Source organism: Phodopus roborovskii, unplaced genomic scaffold, assembly GCF_943737965.1.
Source record: "Phodopus roborovskii unplaced genomic scaffold, PHOROB, whole genome shotgun sequence".
In the NCBI taxonomy this organism is placed as follows: domain Eukaryota; kingdom Metazoa; phylum Chordata; class Mammalia; order Rodentia; family Cricetidae; genus Phodopus; species Phodopus roborovskii.
In genome coordinates, this window is record NW_026126645.1 from 7071412 (window position 1) to 7091055 (window position 19644).

The 19644-nt window shown below is 47.1% G+C and overlaps 1 protein-coding gene across 1 annotated transcript in view; it reads left to right on the forward strand.

Moving 5' to 3' along the window:
- Fbxo42 (F-box protein 42) overlaps window positions 1-17614 on the forward strand; it is a 60481-nt gene extending 42867 nt beyond the window's left edge. The window contains exons 5-10 of the mRNA XM_051173758.1: window positions 7626-7779; window positions 8605-8715; window positions 11052-11148; window positions 11600-11656; window positions 12419-12535; window positions 12958-17614. Coding sequence (XP_051029715.1) covers window positions 7626-7779; window positions 8605-8715; window positions 11052-11148; window positions 11600-11656; window positions 12419-12535; window positions 12958-14073 — 1652 coding nt within the window. The 3' untranslated portion in view covers window positions 14074-17614. The remainder of the gene's footprint in view (window positions 1-7625; window positions 7780-8604; window positions 8716-11051; window positions 11149-11599; window positions 11657-12418; window positions 12536-12957) is intronic.
- The last annotated feature ends 2030 nt before the right edge of the window (window positions 17615-19644 follow it).

Sequence of the window (19644 nt, forward strand, 5' to 3'; positions counted from 1 at the left end):
ACATACATGAAGGCAACACCAATACACATATAAAAAATAAATAAAAATTAATAAATGCCTCAGTTAAAACACCCACATGTGGGGCTGAGAGATGGCTTAGTGGTTAAGAGCACTACCTGCTCTTCCAGAGGTCCTGAGTTCAATTCCCAGCAACCATATGGTGGCTCACAACCATCCGTAGTGAGATCTGGCGCCCTCTTCTAGCAGGCAGATATGCAAATGGAACATCGTATACATAATAAAGAAATCTTTAAAAAAAAAAAAAAAACTTGTATGTGTGTGTGCACATGTGCGCATGGGTGTGCTTTTGTGTGTGCACACTTGTAAACATTCGTGCACTATGGCATATGTCTGACGCTCAGGCCAATGTTTCTGAGTTGGTTCCTCCCCCCCCCCCCCTTTAGATTCCAGGAACTGAATCTTGAGAGAAAGTGTCCTTACCCAATGAATTATCTTGCTAGTCACAGCAAGAAGTTTAATTCTACTTCTGGTTGTTTACTAGTTAAAGTAGCCGGTGACATCATGTAACAACAATGGGGAAAATGGGGAAATGTTTACAGAAATTGGCTGTTTTGTTTGAGGCAGGATTTCACTATATAAATCTGACTGGCCTGTAGCTCACAGAGATCTGCCTGTGACTTTCTCAGGAATGTGGGGATTAGAGGCTGCTGCTACTCTCTCCCCCCCCCCCCCCCATTTATTGGCCCAATGAGGGGTGGTGCTGGAGAGATGGCTCAACAGTTAAAAGTGCTAGCAGCTCAGGTTTGATTCCTGACACCCATGTGTTATCTTACAATTATCTGTAACTCCGGTTCCAGGGGATCTGTTCCTTCTTCTGTCCTTTGGGCACCAGACATACTTAGGCAGGCAAAACACACTAAAAGTAAAATGTTTTAAAAGGGCATTACAAAGGAGGCAGGTAAGAAAAGATGCATGGGTGGGAAGGAGCACAGGGGTTCTGTGTATCCCAGGAACCTCTCCACCTGCTCAGCCATCCAGATACTTCAGACTTGATTAGGGCTTTCATACAGATTTCCTTGCATATTGGGTGCTGACACACTGCAGGGCGACCCAGCCAGGCCTCTGTCCAATCTTTGTGGTCCCTTAGCATCATTCTTATCTCCCAGGTATGGGGCAGGGCCCTTTCCAAAGTGGAACTCTCATTATCTACTATCAAGCATGGTAGGCCAGAATATTGCTTTATGGCAACTCCAGTACAGGACAGTTCCATGCCTCGGCTCAGCCAGAAGTTCTAGTTTCTATGGCCTGGGCCAGGAGCAAGAACCATGGACAGCAACCTAACCATTTCTCCTAACACAGCAGTTATGAGTGATTGCCTAGTTTATGACACAAATAACTCCAGGCAGTGGTGATGCACACCTTTAATCCCAGCACTCAGGAGGCAAAAGCAGATGGATCTCTGTGAGTTTGAAGCTAGCCTGATCTACAAAGTTAGTTCCAGTTCAGCCAGAGCACACAGAAACCCTGTCTCAAAAAACTAAAAATAGAAATTACTCAATTTTTTTTTACCATATTACCATATATATATATATATATATATAGGTTAATTAATTATTTTTTGAAGACAGGGTTTTTCTATGTTGTCCTGCCTATACTAGAACTCCCTATGTAGGTCAGTCTAGCATCGAACTTATAGACATCCGCCTGCCTCTGCCTCCCAAGTACTAGGATTAAAGGCATATGTCACCATGCCAGGCCCCTAAGGCTATTTTTGCCATTGTATATTCTGTGATCCAGGTTGATGTTGTAAAGGGCAGAGGCTATACATTTATTGAGAAAGATTGTGGGCTTTTCCCACCATTTAAAAGATTTTAATGTGTGTGGATATTTTGCCACATACACATACCCAGTACCCAAGGAGACCAGAAAAGGGTGTTGGATCCACTGGAGTTGGATTTATAGACTGCTGTGAGCCACCCCGGCAGGTGCTGGATAGCAAACCCAGGTCCTCTGGAAGAGCAGCAGCCAGTCCCTGAATACCTGTCTTGGTTGGGGTTTCTAGCACTGTGAAGAGACACCATGATCATGGCAACTCTTATAGAGAAGGAGCTAAGAATTCTATTATCTTGTGGGCAATAGGAAATGATCTGGCATGGCTTGAGCCTACTGTGATATACTTCCTCCAACAAGACCACACCTACTCCAACAAGGCTATACCTCCTCTGGGGTGCCATTTTTTCTTTTTCTTTTTGGGGGGGGGGTTGGTTTTGAGACAGGGTTTCTCTGTGTAGCTTTGTAGACCAGGCTGGCCTCAAACTCAGAGATCTGCCTGCCTCTGCCTCCAGAATGCTGGGATTAAAGGTGTGTGCCACCACCGCCTGACTGCCATTTTCTTTCAAACTACCATAACCACTAAGCTGTCTCTCTAGCCTCAAGGCTGTGGATTTTTATGTACACCAGTTTTGGTGGCTGCAGTGCCCTTTTACTCAAAAAACATCTTCAGTTGGTCTCTGAGTGAGTGGAAACTTGGAGTAGACCTTATTTACCATGTTAGGCATGAATCATTTTGTTCTGTTTAGCCCAAAGACTAAACTAGGGTCTTCAATACCATCCAAACAGTAGGGTTTCCCTCTTAGGAGACACCCTAACATAAAAGAGAGACAAAAGCAGCATGCTCGTGTGGTGCAGGGCGAGGGCTGTGTGTGTCCATGAACTGCAGCACCTGAGAGGGGGCACTGGAGAGGGGAATATGGGGTTCCTGGGCTTGCAAGTAGGTCTGTCCCCCGACCAGGACTTGTCAGAAGAGTGAGAAGGTCTTGGAAGGAATTGGGGATCCACAGTTGGCTATCATCACACATTTCCAGCTAACACTGCCAACTCTGTCTGTTAGGATGCTGGACACAGTATACTCGGCACAGCCTCCACTCCCACTTTTGTTAGAGTCCAGGGGCTACAGGAGTGTGTGCCCCTGCCTCCCTCACTTCTGCCTCCATCCTGCATTTGCGCGTGGGCCTGCTGTGTCCTGTCCGGAGGCAAGAGGGTACAATCAGGAGGAGCTCAAGGCCAGGCATTTCTCTTGGTTGGCTGCTGCCAGCCTCCACTCTTGCTGGCAGACAGGAGAGCCTCAGGCGACTGGCGCACACAGGCAGAGGAAATGGCTTGATTAGAGGGCTTCTCCACCTTTCATTAGCCCACTCTGGCTACTCATTCTGTGTTTGGAGCACAGTCTATTGATCTTACTCTCCTTGGGTGGCAGCTTTGCCTTCTTTCCTCAGACCCAGTGCAGCCCTGGAACAGTCTGTGTCTATGGTCTCAGGGTGTGTGGGGAAGAGCAGAGGGAAGAAAGGAATTTCTGTTTATAAAGTTCAGGTGCTGGGATTTTTCTAGAACACGGTCTTTTTGGAGATAGATAGCATTCTGTGCTGCTGGAGAGAGGAGCCAGAACTGCCCCATACAGAAAGAACTTTGGTGACCTTTGGTCTGCCCAAGAAGCATGAATAGACGGGCATATTTCGGGGCTAGTGGGCCTTTCCTGTTTCCCACTTGAAAGGTGCCCCTGACTAGGGCTGCAATTAACAAGTTACCAGATGCAACCTCTCCTGCCTGAGAAATTGCATCAAAGAGAGCTTGCAGTGGAGGCAAGGAATCCATGCTGTTTTTAATGTTGTAACTTTTTAGCTGGTAAGTGCTCCCTGTTCATGCAGTGGTCTTTCATGTGGCTTTGTTTCTTGGCAATGGGAACAATACCCATGGAGTTGTCTATGCTCATGGCTGTAGCCTGCTTTTCACAGCAGGTCCTGAGGTCCTTGCCATTAGGTGTTCCATAACTACTCAGGGATGCCTTAAAAGCATGGGTGTGGGGTATAAGAGTCAAAATGTGTATCTTTAGTTTGCCAGGGCAGCATATGCCTATAATTCCATCACTGCGTAGCCTGAGACTAGACGATTGAAGCAAATTAAGGTCTCCCTCGATCACGAAACACATGGGGAGATCAGATCTCAAAACAAAACAAAGCCACATAGTGAAATGTGTGTGTGTGTGTGTGTGTGTGTGTGTGTGTGTGTGTGTGTGTGTGTGTGTGTGTGTGTGTGTCCCGTCCATGTGCCAGTCTGTCCTCAGGTTCTAACATCAGTGAGTTTTTGTATCAATTAATGACTTGTCTGAGCTTGCTGAAACTGGGGAGTGAAATAGAGAGGGGAAGCCATTGGAGAGAAATGTTTAATGCCAGGAGTGGTGATACACACCTTTAATCCCAGCATTTGGGAGTCTCTGTGAGTTCAAGACTAGCCTAGTTTACAAAATGAGTTCCAGAATAGCCAGGGTTACACAGAGAAACCCTGTCTCAAAAAACCCAAAATAAATAAATAAATAAGAAAGAGAAATGCTTGGATTTATTGTGTTGAGATGGTAGCCACTGCCTCCAGGCTGTGTCATGATTATAGAGTGCCAGCTCTGTCCCAGCACAGGAGGGACCTATCATCAGTAGGCTTCGATGATGGGTTTCAGTTCATCAGATGTTTTCCTAAAAAATAGAATTGGATTTAAAGGTGTGCACTACCACCACCACCCCACACCCACCCACCCCTGACAACCTAGCAGGAAGATTCTTAACATCCATGATGTTTAATATCCATGATGTTTAGCCTTCATGATGTCTAATTATGATGGGCTCTGGAACCAACCAAGACATGCATTTCTGGGCAGGTCCTTGAGAGCATTCCCAGAAAGGGTAGTCTGAGAGCAGAAGACCCTCAGAAGGGGTGATACCCTCCAAGGGGAGCCCCTCATATAGAAAGTCAGAGGAAAAAGCAGTATTGCTGCTCCCTGCCCACCAACCCGAATTCCATTCCTGAAACCCACAAAATGTAAGGAAGCAACTGCAAGGAATCCTCTGACCTCTCTATACACATGCCTTGACAAGTGTGTGCCCATCACCAGCGTGCGCGCCCACACACACCCCCCACATGATTTTTTACTTATTTTAAATCTTAAAACTAAAATAACAATCCTATTTGTTGAGACTACACATGAGTTTTGAGAAAGTGATGGGATTGTAAATCTTCCTATTGTCTTGTGACATTTGGCTGTTACTGCCATGAACCCCCTGTGGGTTCAACCCACCCACATCAATAATTAACCAGAAAATATCCTACAGACTTTCCTACAGATAGTCTGGTGGGGGCATTTTCTCAATTGAAGACCCTCTTCCCAGACAAAGCTGTGCATCACAGATTCATTCATTTGCTCAAGGAGCTTATTAACCCCATAAATAGAACCCTCACTCAGTGTAGGTGCTCTAAAGATTGTTAATGCAGATGTATTTTGAGGGGCTAGAGAGACAGATCAGTAGTTGACAGCACATACTGCTCTCGCAGAGGATTCAAGTTTAATTCTCAGCATCCATATGGGCAGACAGCAGGACCTGCAACTCTAGATCCAGGGGAGCTGATGCCTCTGGTCACTCACATGTGCGCACACGCGTGCGCGCACACACACACATACACACATCTTAATAAGTAAATAAAAATAACTGGGCAGTGGTGGTACATGCCTTTAATCCAAATACTAAGGAGGCAAAGGCAGGTGGATCTCTGTGAATTGGAGGCCGGCCAGCTGACCTGGTCTATAGAGCAATCCAGGACAGCCAGAGTTGCACAGAGAAACCCTGTCTCAAACAAACAAACAAACAAGTAAAAATTGCACTTTTGTTCCATTGTGTGGGAGACCCAGTGTTAAATTTCAGTTTCTGCACTTGACTGTGAAGCAATTTCTCCAGGTCTCAGATCAAATCCACGTGATATTCTGGAGGCGTAAGTCACTGAATATCACTCACACCTGTTAAGAATGGAAAGGTTGAGACAGTAGGTCAGAAGTTCATTGTCATACTTAGCTATAAAGAAATAAGTTTGAGGTCAGCCTGGGCTACAAGAGACCCTTTCTTAACAAAGAAAAAAGGAGTAATAGTTAAAAAAAATATTCTAGGGTAGTGGAGGCAGAGGCAGGTGGATCTCTGACTTCAAGGCCAGTCTGGTCTACAGAGCGAGTTTCAGGACAGCCAGGGTTACACAGAGCAACCCTGTTTTGATAAACAAACCAAAAATATTAATTTTTAGTTTATTTTGTGTGCTTGAGTATTCTGCCTGAATGTGCATCTGTGCACCACGGGTGTGTGCTAATACTTACGGAGTCCAGAAGAGGGCATCAGATCCCCTGGAAGTAGAGTTACATCGTGAGCAGCCAGCCAGGTTCTGGCAAGTGAACCCTGATCCTCTGAAATAGCAGCCAGTGCTTGTAGCTGTTTTTCTTTTTTCTCTTTGGGGATCCGCCACCCAGCTCCCAAATAAATGTACAGAGACTTATTTTTAGTTATGAATGCTCGGCCTTAGCTTGGCTTCTTTCTAGCCAGCTTTCCTAAGTAAAACTTTTAGTTAAAGTTTCTCTTTAACTAAAATTTGGCTCTGGGCTTTTTATCTTTCTTCCTTTCTTACTCCAAGGCTGGCTATGTGGCTCGAAGGCTGGACCCTGGTGTCTTCCTCTCTTTCTCCTTTTCTCGTTCCTTGTTTCCTCTACTGCTCTCTTTCCTAGATTTTTCCTCCTGTTTCTCTCTGCCCTCCAGCCCCATCTATTTCTCTCCCCTGCCTAGCTATTGCCATTCAGCTCTTAATTAGATCAGTCAGGTGTTTTAGGTAGTCAAAGCAACACAGCTTCACAGAGTTAAACAAATGCAACATAAAAGATGCAACTCATCTTTGCATTATTAAACAAATATTCCATAGCATAAATGAATGTAACACATCTTAAACTAATATTCCACAAGTACTCTTAACTGCTAAGCCATTTCTAGCCTGTTAAATTTTTCTGATACTCCAGTATTTTCTGACCCCTAGATATTGGGACAAATTACTTTAACCATTCTAACAGTGAGATACCCAGGGAGGAATTGGGGGAAATAGCAATGATCATTTCACAACAGAAACAGAAAGATATGTTCATAATCCATGAGATATTTGTCATCCTAGCATGAGACAAATTCATTTCTTCTTTCCTTCCTTACTTCCTCCCTCCCTCCCCTCCCTCCCTCCCTCCCTCCCTCCCTCCCTCCCTCCCTCCATCCCTTCCTTCCTTCCTGTTAGGTTTCATGGAGCCCAAGCTGTCTAAAGCTCAATGTGATTTATGATAGGGTTATGGCCCAATGAACCCATCATACATGGGAAGTATACATACTATACCTGGCCTTCCAGACACCCCAGCCCAGCCACACAGAACGGTATGCAGTACCCACCATTCCTGTGGCCAGGAGACTGACTGCACTACCAGCATTCTCACTAGCCTATAAAAGATGATATTTCAAAGGAGGATTTCCACTGACTGTAGGCCACTACAGCACCACTGTAAACTTAAGTAAGCTGGGACCTTTTGAGATGGGTACCCAGCCCACTCCACCATCCAAAGAAAGCTGAGTAACTTTCTCTGTTGGTTCTAAAGATGTTCAGATCTTTAGTAATGAGTCTCTCAGACCTGAAAACCCAGCCTCTCCCCCTGCCCACTCTTCTGCTGTGTGACACTGGTTCCCTACTTGTCCTTCCAAGGAAAGATGACCCTGGCTAGCCTAATGAATGGTAAGTTTCTAAATCCTAACCATGGTGCTGTTGCCTTTTCCTAGGGTCCTATCCTTCCCCAAAAGCTGGAGCCACTCTAGTCGTGTATAAGGACTTGCTAGTGCTATTTGGTGGCTGGACGAGGCCAAGTCCCTATCCCTTACACCAACCAGAGAGATTCTTTGATGAAATTCACACATACTCACCATCTAAAAATTGGTAAGCCACAAAGATAATCCATTCTATATCTGGAAGAAATGAGTTTCATTGTATTACATTTTAGTTGTGTATATGTTTGCATGCTGTAACATGTATGTGAGGGGCTCTCCTTTTACCATGTCAATTCTAAGGATCAAATTCAGGTTGTCAGGCTTGATGGCAAGTGCCTTTGCTGGCCCGAAAAAGTATTAACGAAACAACAGAATAACAACAGAATCCCTTGAAGCATTTGGTGGAAGCTAAAGTTGTGCCCAGGTGAAGGAGCACAGCAGGAGTTTGCTTCTGGATTGAGATGCTTTGCAGTGCCCTTTCCCAGGAGAAGCATCTCTGAGGAGAGTGGGCAAGCCAGGTGGAGAAGGAGCTCTCAATGTCTGCAGCTCCTCTCCAGGAGCACAGGAGCAGTATCACCAGGGGACTCCTGTATTCTGCCACATTCTTGGATCAAACATGGTGTTTCTCAAACATGTTTGCCTAGTTTTGGGTTTCTGGTTTTTTGAGGGAGATCTTTCTACATAGCCCTGGCTGTCCTGGGACTCACTCTGTAGACCAGACTGGCCTCAAAGTCACAGAGATCCACCTGCCTCTGCCTCCTGAGTGCTGGGATTAAAGGCATGTGCCACCATGCCTGACAGACATGTCTTTCTTTCTTTTTTATTCCCATTGGTGTTTTTGCCACATGTCTGTCTGTCTGTGTGAGGGGTCACATGTCTGTAGAAAGGTGACAGACTGTATTTGTTAGTGGATGCCAATACTTCTTTGTGCCTTACACTTTCAAGATGGAGCAGGTTGTTCTAACATTTGCTTCCTTCCCCCTGCTTCCATTAGGTGGAACTGCATTGTCACCACCCATGGGCCTCCTCCCATGGCTGGCCACTCCTCCTGTGTGATAGGTGATAAAATGATTGTCTTTGGTGGCTCTTTAGGATCCCGGCAAATGTAAGTATTTCTGATTTGGGTCATGCTAATAAAGGTAGAAATTTCTGGGCATAGCAGGCCAGAAAGGTGAACTAGGCAACCATGTCCCTGAACATAGTTCTCCTTTGCCCAGTTGACTACTTCACCACAGCGTTTAGTTCTTCTGTCTCTCCATCACAAATCAATAGGTTGAAAAATCTGCTCCTTAAAGTCAAAGTTAAGTGGAATTTCTTTCTGTTTAATCCAATGGGATCAAGTTCTTGTGATGCCTCCCCCTTGTCTACTGTCTTGTGCCTATGGAAGGTCACCTTCCAAGAAGCAGGATGCTCTGTTGCGCAGCTCAGGCCATCCAGGAGAAGGAGAGAGGTATATTTACAAGATGGGCAGAAGTTGTGCACTCTCCAAATGGGATATGAGATTGAGAGGGTGAGTTAGAGGCAGGGAACTCTGAGGGAGGCTGCTCCCCACCGTGCCTTCCCTATCACTCCCTCCCTGTGAAGCCCAGAGCCAGGACAGCAGTCAGTCTGCACCACTGCTATGAGAGGAACCACAGGAGTTTTCTGTATGCTGAATAAAACAGAGATGAGTTATGAGGAAAGCAGACCAGAGCTTGCTCTCTGACAGGACTCATCAGCTCTGTTCTAAAATTGTTATGGAGGCCTGGAGAGATGGCTTGGTGGTCCTCTTCTAGAGGACCCAGGTTCAGTTCTCAGCACCCACATGGCAGCTCACACCTGTCTGTAACTTCAGTTCCAGGGCTTCTGACACCCTCACACAGACAGGCAAAACATGAATGAACGTAAAATGAAAGTAATAAATTATAAAAAGAGACCAGCCTAGCCTATTAAAAAAAAGTTATGGAAGAGTTCAGGGTTATTCTAGTCTATCTAGACTAGCACATTTGAGGCCAGCCTGATCTATATGAGAATCTGTTTTAAACAACAAAACAAAAAAATGTGAACTAAGTATAAAATATTTATAGAGAGAAATAAAAGGAACTGCCCTCCAGATGAGATGTTTAGGATTTAAGTTTGGGAGTCCATATTTTGTATCATTATGTGTAAGTAGAAGACCTTAAGAACAGCTAACCATGAGCTCTACTGACAGCCAGGAGTCAGTCCTTGTACATCCGTCCGTCCATCCATCTTCCCTCCCTCCCTCCCTCCCTCCCTCCTTCCCTTCCTCCCCAAAGTCTTGCTTATAGCTTATAGCTCTGTATGACCTTGAATTCATGCAATCCTTCGCCTGATGAGTGCTAGGATTGCAGTGGGGAGATGTCCATGCCAAGGTCATACTGCTCCTTTCCTTTGGCAAGGGGAGCTGGTGTCTTGAGACAGGGTCTCTCTGGCTGGCCTGGAATTTATAGAGGCCAAGCTAATCTTGAACTCACTGTGATCTGCCTGCCTTTGCCTGGTGTCAAAGGTGTGCACCACTTCACCCAGCACTGCTGACTTCTTGAGTTGGATATAACAGTTGATTACTGAAAACCAAAGCTTTTGAGCCAGTGCTGGTGGCAGACGCCTTTAATCCTAACACTTGGGGGGCAGAGGCAGGTGGATCTCTGTGAGTTCCAGGACAGCCAGGACTATTATACAGAGAAACCCTGTCTCAAAACAAAACAAAAAACCCCAAGGCTTTTATGAACCACTGTGAAATACTGTTACCAAGATCAATGGAGTTTTTTTTTTTTTTTTTTTTTTTTTTTAGCTTCTGCACAATGATAGATGCCTTTTTTTGGGGGAGGGTCTCTCTTGTAGCTTTTGTTTTTTGGAAGGTGGCCACTTGACCAGCTAGCTACCTCCTGCTTGTACTTTGGGTCCAGCGTGTGGCTGCACACTCAACTCAGCTGAGACCTTATGAAAGGTTGAGAGATCTCTGGGTGGTTTAGTGCTGAGTATGCACTGACACCTTTATAATGTGAATAATCGTCCCCTGCCAAGACAGGATTTCTCTGTGTAGTACTTACTGGCTGTCCTGGGTCTCACTTTGTAGACCAGGCTGGCCTCAAACTCTGGCCTCTGGCCTCCACAATCTCCTGCTATGATTAAAGGTGTGTGCCACCATGCCTGGCTTGTGCTTGGTTTTGGTCATATGTAAAATCAGCAGTGTTTCTGTTTCATAGGAAAGAAAACCAAAGGTTTCTTGTTTAAGCTGCAAAAGTAGGGTTCAGCCATGGTCTCTTTTCTTCTGAAGCCCCCAGACTCTGAGGAAAGCATCTCTGAAGCCTCCAGCCCAGAAAGGCTTTGTATATGAAAGTGGTGTAAGTTCCCTGCTGGGCACAGGCACCAGAGACTCCCAGCCACCACTGTGCCCCCTGGAGCACCCAACTTGCTTATGACTGTGTTCTTATCTCACAGGAGCAATGAAGTCTGGGTCCTTGACCTGGAGCAGTGGGCGTGGTCGAAGCCGAACATCTCTGGCCCCAGTCCTCATCCCCGAGGTGGCCAGTCTCAGGTGCTAAAGAGTTTAACTATTGAGCAAGCACTGTAGTGTCTTTATGGGAGTGAGGTGAGGTGCCCTGTGCAATAAGCCAAAGAGAATTTCTTTCGGGGTTTTGTTTTTGTTTTTTTTGTTTTGTGTGTGTGTGTGTGTGTGTGTGTGTGCATGCGTGCTGCTTTTTCTCAGCTTCTATTGCTGTATTGCTTATAGTGGCCTTAGTGGGGGGTTTATTTCTTAAGCAAATTGTTCACTTTCTGTGGTTAACACTTTTGTGTTCATATGTTTTCAAGTTAGAATATACTGTTCAAGGGTCATCTATTCAAAGGGCTAGGATTGACATGGATTGGGTAGAGTGGGCGTTGGAGCACGCACTTGGGAGCTGAGCATGCCACTTGTGTATGTCACTGAATCATGAGTCAGATGCCTGTGTCTTTGTAGGTTTATTTAAATTTCTTCATCTTCCCAGATTGTTATAGATGATGCAACAATCCTAATCCTTGGCGGTTGTGGTGGTCCCAATGCTGTGAGTATTGCAGTGACACTGCCTCTACTGCTAAGTCCTGGACCATGCTTATCCCGCTTGTTTAGTAAGACAGAGTCCTCTTTGGACATGCAGACTCAGAGGATACCCTCATGCTTTGAGTAGGTAGTGTTTGCATTTTCTGCCCTTTTCTCTGTTCTTTTTCCAGAAGGGCAAAGTGGAGTGAGAGGGGCTTTTAATCAGAAACATTGGTCTCTTACTAAACATTGATCCCTCCATTCTTTCTAGCTCTGCTCCTCTTTAAGCTATAAAGTTTGCCAGTAAAGGGGGGTAAAAAAAAAAAAAAAAAAAAAAAAACGGATAACAGAAGTGCATGTGGAATTTACTTAAGAATGCATACCGAGAAAGTTAACGGATATATTCTCTCTCTCTCTCTCTCTCTCTCTCTCTCTCTCTCTCTCTCTCTCTCTCTCTCTCTCTCACACACACACACACACACACACACACACACACCAGTTACAGTTGGTGTGTGGGTCACAAGAACAGTTCCATATGCCAGGATAGTCAGTGTCCATGTATGAGATTGAGGTAGGAGTCACAGATGCAGAGAAAGCTGAATATGAATAGCTGGGGACTCAGGATGTCTACCCTGCAAAGCCCACACACTTTAAACCAGGCAGCGCAGCTTTAAATTCTGCCACACAGTAAATAAGTAAATGTAGAGCAGTTGTAAGTGAGGCAGCAGGCGAGTGTGTGTTGGAACACATGCCAACCCTGAATCTGTCATTGGTCCTTCTCTTGCAGCTGTTCAAAGATGCCTGGCTGCTGCATATGCACCCAGGTCCCTGGGCCTGGCAGCCACTCAAGGTAGAAAACGAAGACCACGGTGCCCCAGAACTATGGTGCCATCCAGCCTGCCGGGTAAGCAGGGAATAAACAGTCGACAGAAAATTCCCTACACTGGAAAAAGGAATTAATTTGTTAAGCTTACAGAAGTAGAAAACAGTTTGGTGCCATGTGCTCTTGGTATTTCCCATGTCCATGAGCTGCTTGGTAGGAGGATATAGGTACACATGTTTTACTTCTAGCCTTAAGGATCTATTTGTCTACAGAAAGTTCCCCAAGTCCCTCAAACAGATACCCTGTTCCACAGCTGTAACTGATGACAGCACCTCACATAGTAGCAGCAATCATTCTTGCCGGTACCGCTGTTCCTTCCATCTCCACAGCTCAGGCCTACTGACCCCCTGGCCGTTCCCAGTGGCTGTGCTAGCAAGTTTGATAGTTGCAAGGATGATCGGAACTATAGGCAAGGCTATGAGCACAAGTCCTTTGTCTTCCAGGTGGGACAGTGTGTGGTGGTCTTCAGCCAGGCTCCTAGTGGGAGAGCACCACTCAGCCCCAGCTTGAACTCTCGCCCATCACCTATCAGTGCCACTCCTCCAGCCCTGGTTCCTGAGACCCGAGAATACCGCTCCCAGTCTCCAGTGAGGAGTATGGATGAAGCTCCTTGTGTTAATGGCCGCTGGGGAACACTGAGGCCCAGGGCTCAAAGGCAGACTCCCTCAGGTTCCCGGGAAGGGAGCCTCTCCCCAGCCAGAGGAGATGGCTCTCCCATCCTCAATGGTGGAACCTTGTCTCCAGGAACAGCAGCTGTTGGGGGTGCTTCCTTAGACAGCCCTGTGCAGGTGGTATCTCCAAGCACCCCATCTGCCTCTGAAGGGTATGACCTAAAAATGGGACTTTCCCTAGCACCCCGCCGAGGGTCTCTCCCAGATCAGAAGGACCTTAGGCTAAGCTCCATTGACCTGAATTGGGACCTGAAGTCTGCTTCCAATAGCAGTCATGTGGATGGTACAGACAACAGGACAGTGGCGGGGGGTGTGAGACACCCTCCAGAACAGACCAATGGTGTTCATACGCCACCACATGTGGCCAGTGCCCTTGCTGGGGCTGTATCCCCCAGTGCCCTGCGTCGGAGTTTGGAAGCCATCAAAGCGATGTCATCCAAAGGCCCCTCAGCCTCGGCCACGCTAAGTCCTCCTCTTGGGTCTTCTCCAAGCTCCCCAGGGAGTCAGAACCTGGGCAGTGGAGAAACAGTACCCATCCCCCGCCCAGGACCAGCCCAAGGAGATGGTCATTCCTTACCTCCAATTGCTCGACGCCTGGGCCACCACCCTCCACAGTCCCTCAATGTTGGCAAACCCCTCTACCAGAGTATGAACTGCAAGCCCATGCAGATGTATGTGCTGGACATTAAAGACACCAAGGAGAAAGGCCGGGTCAAATGGAAAGTTTTTACCAGCAGTTCTGTGGTGGGGCCTCCTGAGACCAGCCTGCATACAGTGGTACAGGGCCGAGGAGAGCTTATTATATTTGGAGGGCTCATGGACAAGAAGCAGAATGTGAAGTACTATCCAAAAACAAACGCCTTGTACTTTGTACGAGCAAAGAGATAATGTGTTCAAAGTCCTTTCCCTTTCTGTGGCTTTTCATTTGGAATTTTCCAGTATACAAGCGTTTGGACCGAGACTTGGGAAAACAACACAACTCCCACAAACCAAAACTCCAATTCCATGCCTAATTCATTCCAGGCTGGGATCAAATCTCCATTAAGGAAAAGATTATATATAAATATATACAGATATATTATATAGCCAACTCTGTTTACAAATAAAGGTGAGATCTCCATCCTGGTTCAGATCAGCTGTTGCTGTCTTAGTAGAGGCTGTGCTGGCGTTTTCTACTCTGCTGGTAACCAGACAAGGAAATTAGGAACAGACTAACAGCAGTAATTTCCCACAAGAAACAAGCTGAAGAGCTCCCTGGATCTTTCTGTGGCCTTCTCAGACACGACACCAGGAAAGAGGCTTCAGACACCCATGCTGCAGGGCCAGAGTCACTTACAGAAAACAGTTTGAACCACAGAGGACCTGTGACGGCTCTGCAGAAGCACTCTGTGCCTGGTCCCTTCTGTGATCCAGAGAAGTCACCAACAAGAAATATTGTTCCCCTCACACTGGAATCACAGTGAAACAATGTTTATAGAGCCATCCATCTGCCTCTTTCCTGTCTTTAGTCTTTTGAGTTTCCCCTACATGTCTCAGCAAACATGCAGTGTCTGATTATGGGATTTTTCTGACAATCGTGTTTGATTGCAAATTGCCAAAAAGCATATTGTTTTCCTTTTAGAATTGGTCCTCAGAGACCTCTTTTCCATCTGTAGGCTACTCCCCTGCCCTTTGGTGGTTTGCTTTAGTTGCGGGTTTTATTTTACTTTTTATTTTGTTTGGGGCATTTGACCTTTTTAAAAAGCATCTGAACTTACGTTGCCCCTGCTTCTCTGCCTATGGAAACCAGATGCTCCCTAGCCTTCCCTGCATCGCCAGGGCCAGTATCCACTGCAGTGGGGGAGGGGGCACACTTGTAACCCTAGCACTCAGGTCAGAGGCCGGATGATTTCAGATTTAAGGCTAGCCTGGGTTATATGATGAGACCCTGTCTCAACAAAACAAATCAAGATGACAGAATCATTAAAAAAATCTCAAAAGTCACCTCTCCTTCCATCCCCTCCCCCAGCAGAGTCTCACTGTCACTCACAGAGACCCCCCCCTGCCTCTGCCTCCCAAGTGCTAGGAGGGAAGGCATGGACTACCAGGCCCAGCCCAAAAGCTATCTTTTTGTCCGCGTGTTTCTTTTATCTCCACATTACAGTGGGCACGCCCATTCTTATTAGTAGAATGTAGGAGTTGGTCTTAAAAGGGAATCTGGGAACAGTTCCTTCCAGAAAGGGTCTCCTCATTTGTGATACACCTTTTGCTGTGCTGTTGACAAGTGACTGACTTGATTATCGTGTCGTTAACCATGGAGATACTTGAGAGTGTTTATTTTGTTCAGAGGACACCAGAAATCGCTAGTCTTTCTGGACATAGAAGACGTCAAAATGAGATTATTTTAAATGGCCATGCAACTATGATTTTGGTGGTTTCTCATCAGTGGTCAAGCGTTTTCATTTTGCCTTTAAAACTGAAATTGAAACAAAAATGTCTTCCCCACTCTCCCTTTTTCTTGTTCGCATCTCCCAGGCACAAGCTCACTACAGTTGGCCCTGGGTCCTGGCTCACAGCCAGTGCTCTACCTGTCTGAGTGTGTATCTCCTGCTTCATGCTCCGTCTTCCCTTAGCCAGTAGTTTTGCTCTGGTGGTCTCAGCAGGAAAGTCCCCCTGTGGAAGCCCAGGGAAGGGCCAGCTCCGGAGACCGAAGGTGCTCTGGAGCTGCTCCCTAAGGAACACCCCTGTGCCTACTTCCCGTGTGCCCCCCCACTTCCGCTCCCTGCTCTGTTGCTTCTGCCAGTCCTTTGGCCAAGACTGTTTGATCCTGTGGGGCCCTGACTTAAGAGGCAAGGTCAGCGGATGAGCAGCCTGGCATTACTGACCCCTGGCTGTGAGGTTTGTGTGTGGATGGCGCCTCTGGAATTGGGTTCTGCTTGCACATCAAGTACTCAGACACCTGGAGTTTGTAGTCTTTCTTTTCCTTCCCCCATGGCCTTCCTAAGCTGGCTGTCAACTGTTGATTCTTCTACTTTTCCCAAGTAGGAAGGTGACAGAGATACTAACCTCTTAGAAAGCAATGGGTTCCTCTGACCTCGGGGGTCCTGGGGCTGCCCACACTGCTGAGTATCTGGTATCTGCAGTCCCTCCAGAAGGAACAGAGGGAGCCTTGCATGCAGCCAGCAGTGTAGGGTTTGGTGGCTCCCCGCCCCCGTGAGACTGTGTGCCAGGACTTCCAGTGTCTCTGCAGGGTCAGCGTTCCCACAAGACCGGCAGTTCAGATTTAACCACAACTCCTTGTGACACGATACCAATTTTGTCTTAAAATTCACTGAGAGACATGAGACAAAATATTTTGTTTGAACCCTCAGGAGCACCTAAAGCAAATATTTATCAGTATTTAAGTATTTAAAATACATCTTGTTTCTACTTGAAGCTTTAACCCTTTCCATTCCTGCAAGTGTGCCTTTGAGAGCCCTTGGTCATATTAACTTCAGTCATTTGGCTGGCCTCCCTCGGGTGAGAGTTCTGGGCACTGCTCTGCTCCTGCACAGCCTCCTGGTCATTGTCCCACACACCATGCAGCAGAGAGCATTCATTGTCATTCCTGTTTCCGCCTTCCCTGCTTGGGAAGCCTGCCTCCCCCGCATTTTGGGAGCACCAATAAGGTATAGAAACAAATGTCTGTTTTGTTTAATGCTGGGGCTTGCTCTCCTCCCTGCCCTCTGTGGGCTGATTGATTTTAATGTTTGAGCTATAGCAAGAACCGAAGCCGCGAACCGTGGAAGAACGGCCTTGGAACTCCTTAAAACACAGAGAGGAGGAAGCGCCATTGCGGGAAGGCTCAACTCTGAAGGACAGAAAGCCACTGGGGGTCCTTCTTTCCTTTACCATGTCTTTCTGGGTTCTGCTTTGCTTTTCCCTTTCCCTTCAGAGTGAATCACCTGCTTGGTCTGTCCGTCTGTCTGTCCTTGTCCTCGTGGTGACCCCAGCATGGTGATGTACTCTGCTTTGTGTTACCTGTAGTCCCACCAGTGCATAAGACGGTGGAGAGGATTGAAGGGCCAGGGCAAGGAAGCCTGGCCTCCGGTACTGCTTAAGGCATGCTCTGCTGTCATCAGTAGGTGGCCTCTCACCCCTCCGTCCTTGTGAATGAAAGCCAGCCTCTTTGGCTCCAATGTGCTCGCGCTGCTCGATCTGCCCGATCTGCCCCCTCCTACCAACCAGGGCTCATGTCAGTGCGCACCTGTGCCCTGGCGAAGCTGGTGCTGCGAGTGATGTTCCCATACAACTCAGGGGTGCCGGGGCTCACCCTGAGAGTCATGTTAGGCACATCACAGTGTAGGAATGAAAATGGAACCCATGGATATTTAAATCTGTCAATTTCATTTTTGTTAATGTTTTCCCCTGATGACTTTTTAGCAGTTTAACAAATAAAACAAAAATGGTCTGAATTGTCTTGACTGTTTTATTAGTAAAATAATAGAAAAGAAATAACAAAAGAAAGGGGGGGGGAATCCCTGGGATGGAAGGCAGTTGGGGGTGGGAGGAGGTGGTTGGAAGGTTGTGTTTGCTGAGAGGGAATGTTGTCCCTCTCCACCATGCTTGAAGGTCACAGCATTGCAGATGTTCAGTCTCACTTTGTGATGGAGCCGTGGAGGGGAGGGAAGGAGTGAGCAGAGCACCAGGGTAGCCTTTGCATCATGAGTTACCTGAGCAGAGGTCAGGTGGGGCCTGACCAAGGGGTTTCCAGGCAACACAGCAAACGCCCCTGTTTACTCCTAACAGCTGGGGGCTGCTTGTTTCCACCCTTCCACAGGAAGATGCCATGTAAAGGGATCTTGTACCTGGCATATGGTAAGTTGTCACCCCCTGCAGGCCCAGCACAGTACTCCCCAGCCAGGGTAGCCTCCCTCATTTGAGTGTAAATGACCAGGAAGAGAGACAATGCAAACTCACCAGCCCAGACTGTCTTTATCTTCTGGAAACCCAAGAAAGGTCCCTTAAGAGCTGTGGGTCTGGAGCACCCTTGTGGGTTTGGCAAAATAAGGACACCACCTCCAAACCTAGCAGGCTGGCCACATGACTGGGAATTCTCTCCCTCCACCCCACTGGACAAAATCCCTTACCTGTATTAGCTCTTCTACAGTATTGCCTATTGCCAGGGAATAAGTGTGAGAGTGATTTCACCATTGCTGGAAGTGTTGAGCAGAGAAACTGACGAGCTGCGAGCTGCTGGGGAGGTGACCGCTGGTTTATACATGAGATCAGGAATGAGATTGGACTCAGAAGTAAGAGGGGTTATAGTGCAGGCTTTAAACCAAGATAAACTTGGAACCAGAGATGAGTCAGGGCAAGTCTCTCACTTCTTTGAACCTCAAGCTTTGTCAGTAAAGAGACAGTGTTGGGAAGCCACCTTCTAGCAATTTAGCTGGAACCAGGCAAGGCTTAAGCTTTTGAATAGTTGTGATTCCCCCAAAGACCACTTGGAGGAGCCCTAGGAAAGGCTTTGTGTGAACCTGCCTGTGTCATGTTCAAAACAGTAGGGAAAGAGACCAGATGGCTTGCCCATCGTTCCTCTTTCAGAACCCTGGCTGACCCTCCTGATTAGCCTGACTCACCTTCAGAGTGCCACCCCTAAGCTAACCATTGCAGGCCCAGCACAGCCCACCCAGTGTTCTCCGCCCCAGCCTCCCGCTGTAGGACACTTGGTATCTTTTTGAAGCTGGGCTGAGGGTTGCAGATGCAGTCAGTATACCTGGAGCCAAACTGGTGTCTTAAGACCTAGAAGTCCTAACATATTCTCCCCCACCCAGGGACTTCAGCTGCCCACCCCCTACAGGAGAGAAGGGCAAACACTTGTCAGGAAGGCATGCGCTGTTGATGGTGGAAAGGTTGGCACTGACCTGGGGAATCCTTGACTCTCAACAAGCATCCCTTGAGCATTTACTGACCCTCACTCCCAGGCAATGGGATACACTAGTGACCCAAAGAAACACCCCTGGTGGAGCTTCTGGTTTCCTCACAAATGTTTCTTCACCTCAGCTGTCAGCAATGGATCAAAGGAACCGTTCCATCCTATCCCAGTGAACAATGGTGGGGTTCTTTGCAGGAGCATAGGTGACCCCAAAACAGTGGCTACACCCCAGCATGAGTAATGAACTCCCCCAAACTGTGAGAATGACATCCACCCTTTAATTTTCCTCCTATATACCCTACTTCCTGAGACCACATGCAATTGAGACACAATTGCATACAGCTGGGTGGAGGAGCAGGAGGGAGTGATTACACTCCCAGATGAAGGTCTAACACCCTCCTCACCCCTCCTGTGAGGAATTGTCAGAGGCCTGATCGTTGGGGGTGTGTCTCCATACTTGGGTACTCTGAATTAGGCTAGTAATGGCTATTACTGCTGGCAGACTGTTGGATGACTGTGATGACCTGAGTTTATCCTCTGGGGGGTGGCAGGGAAAGATCACA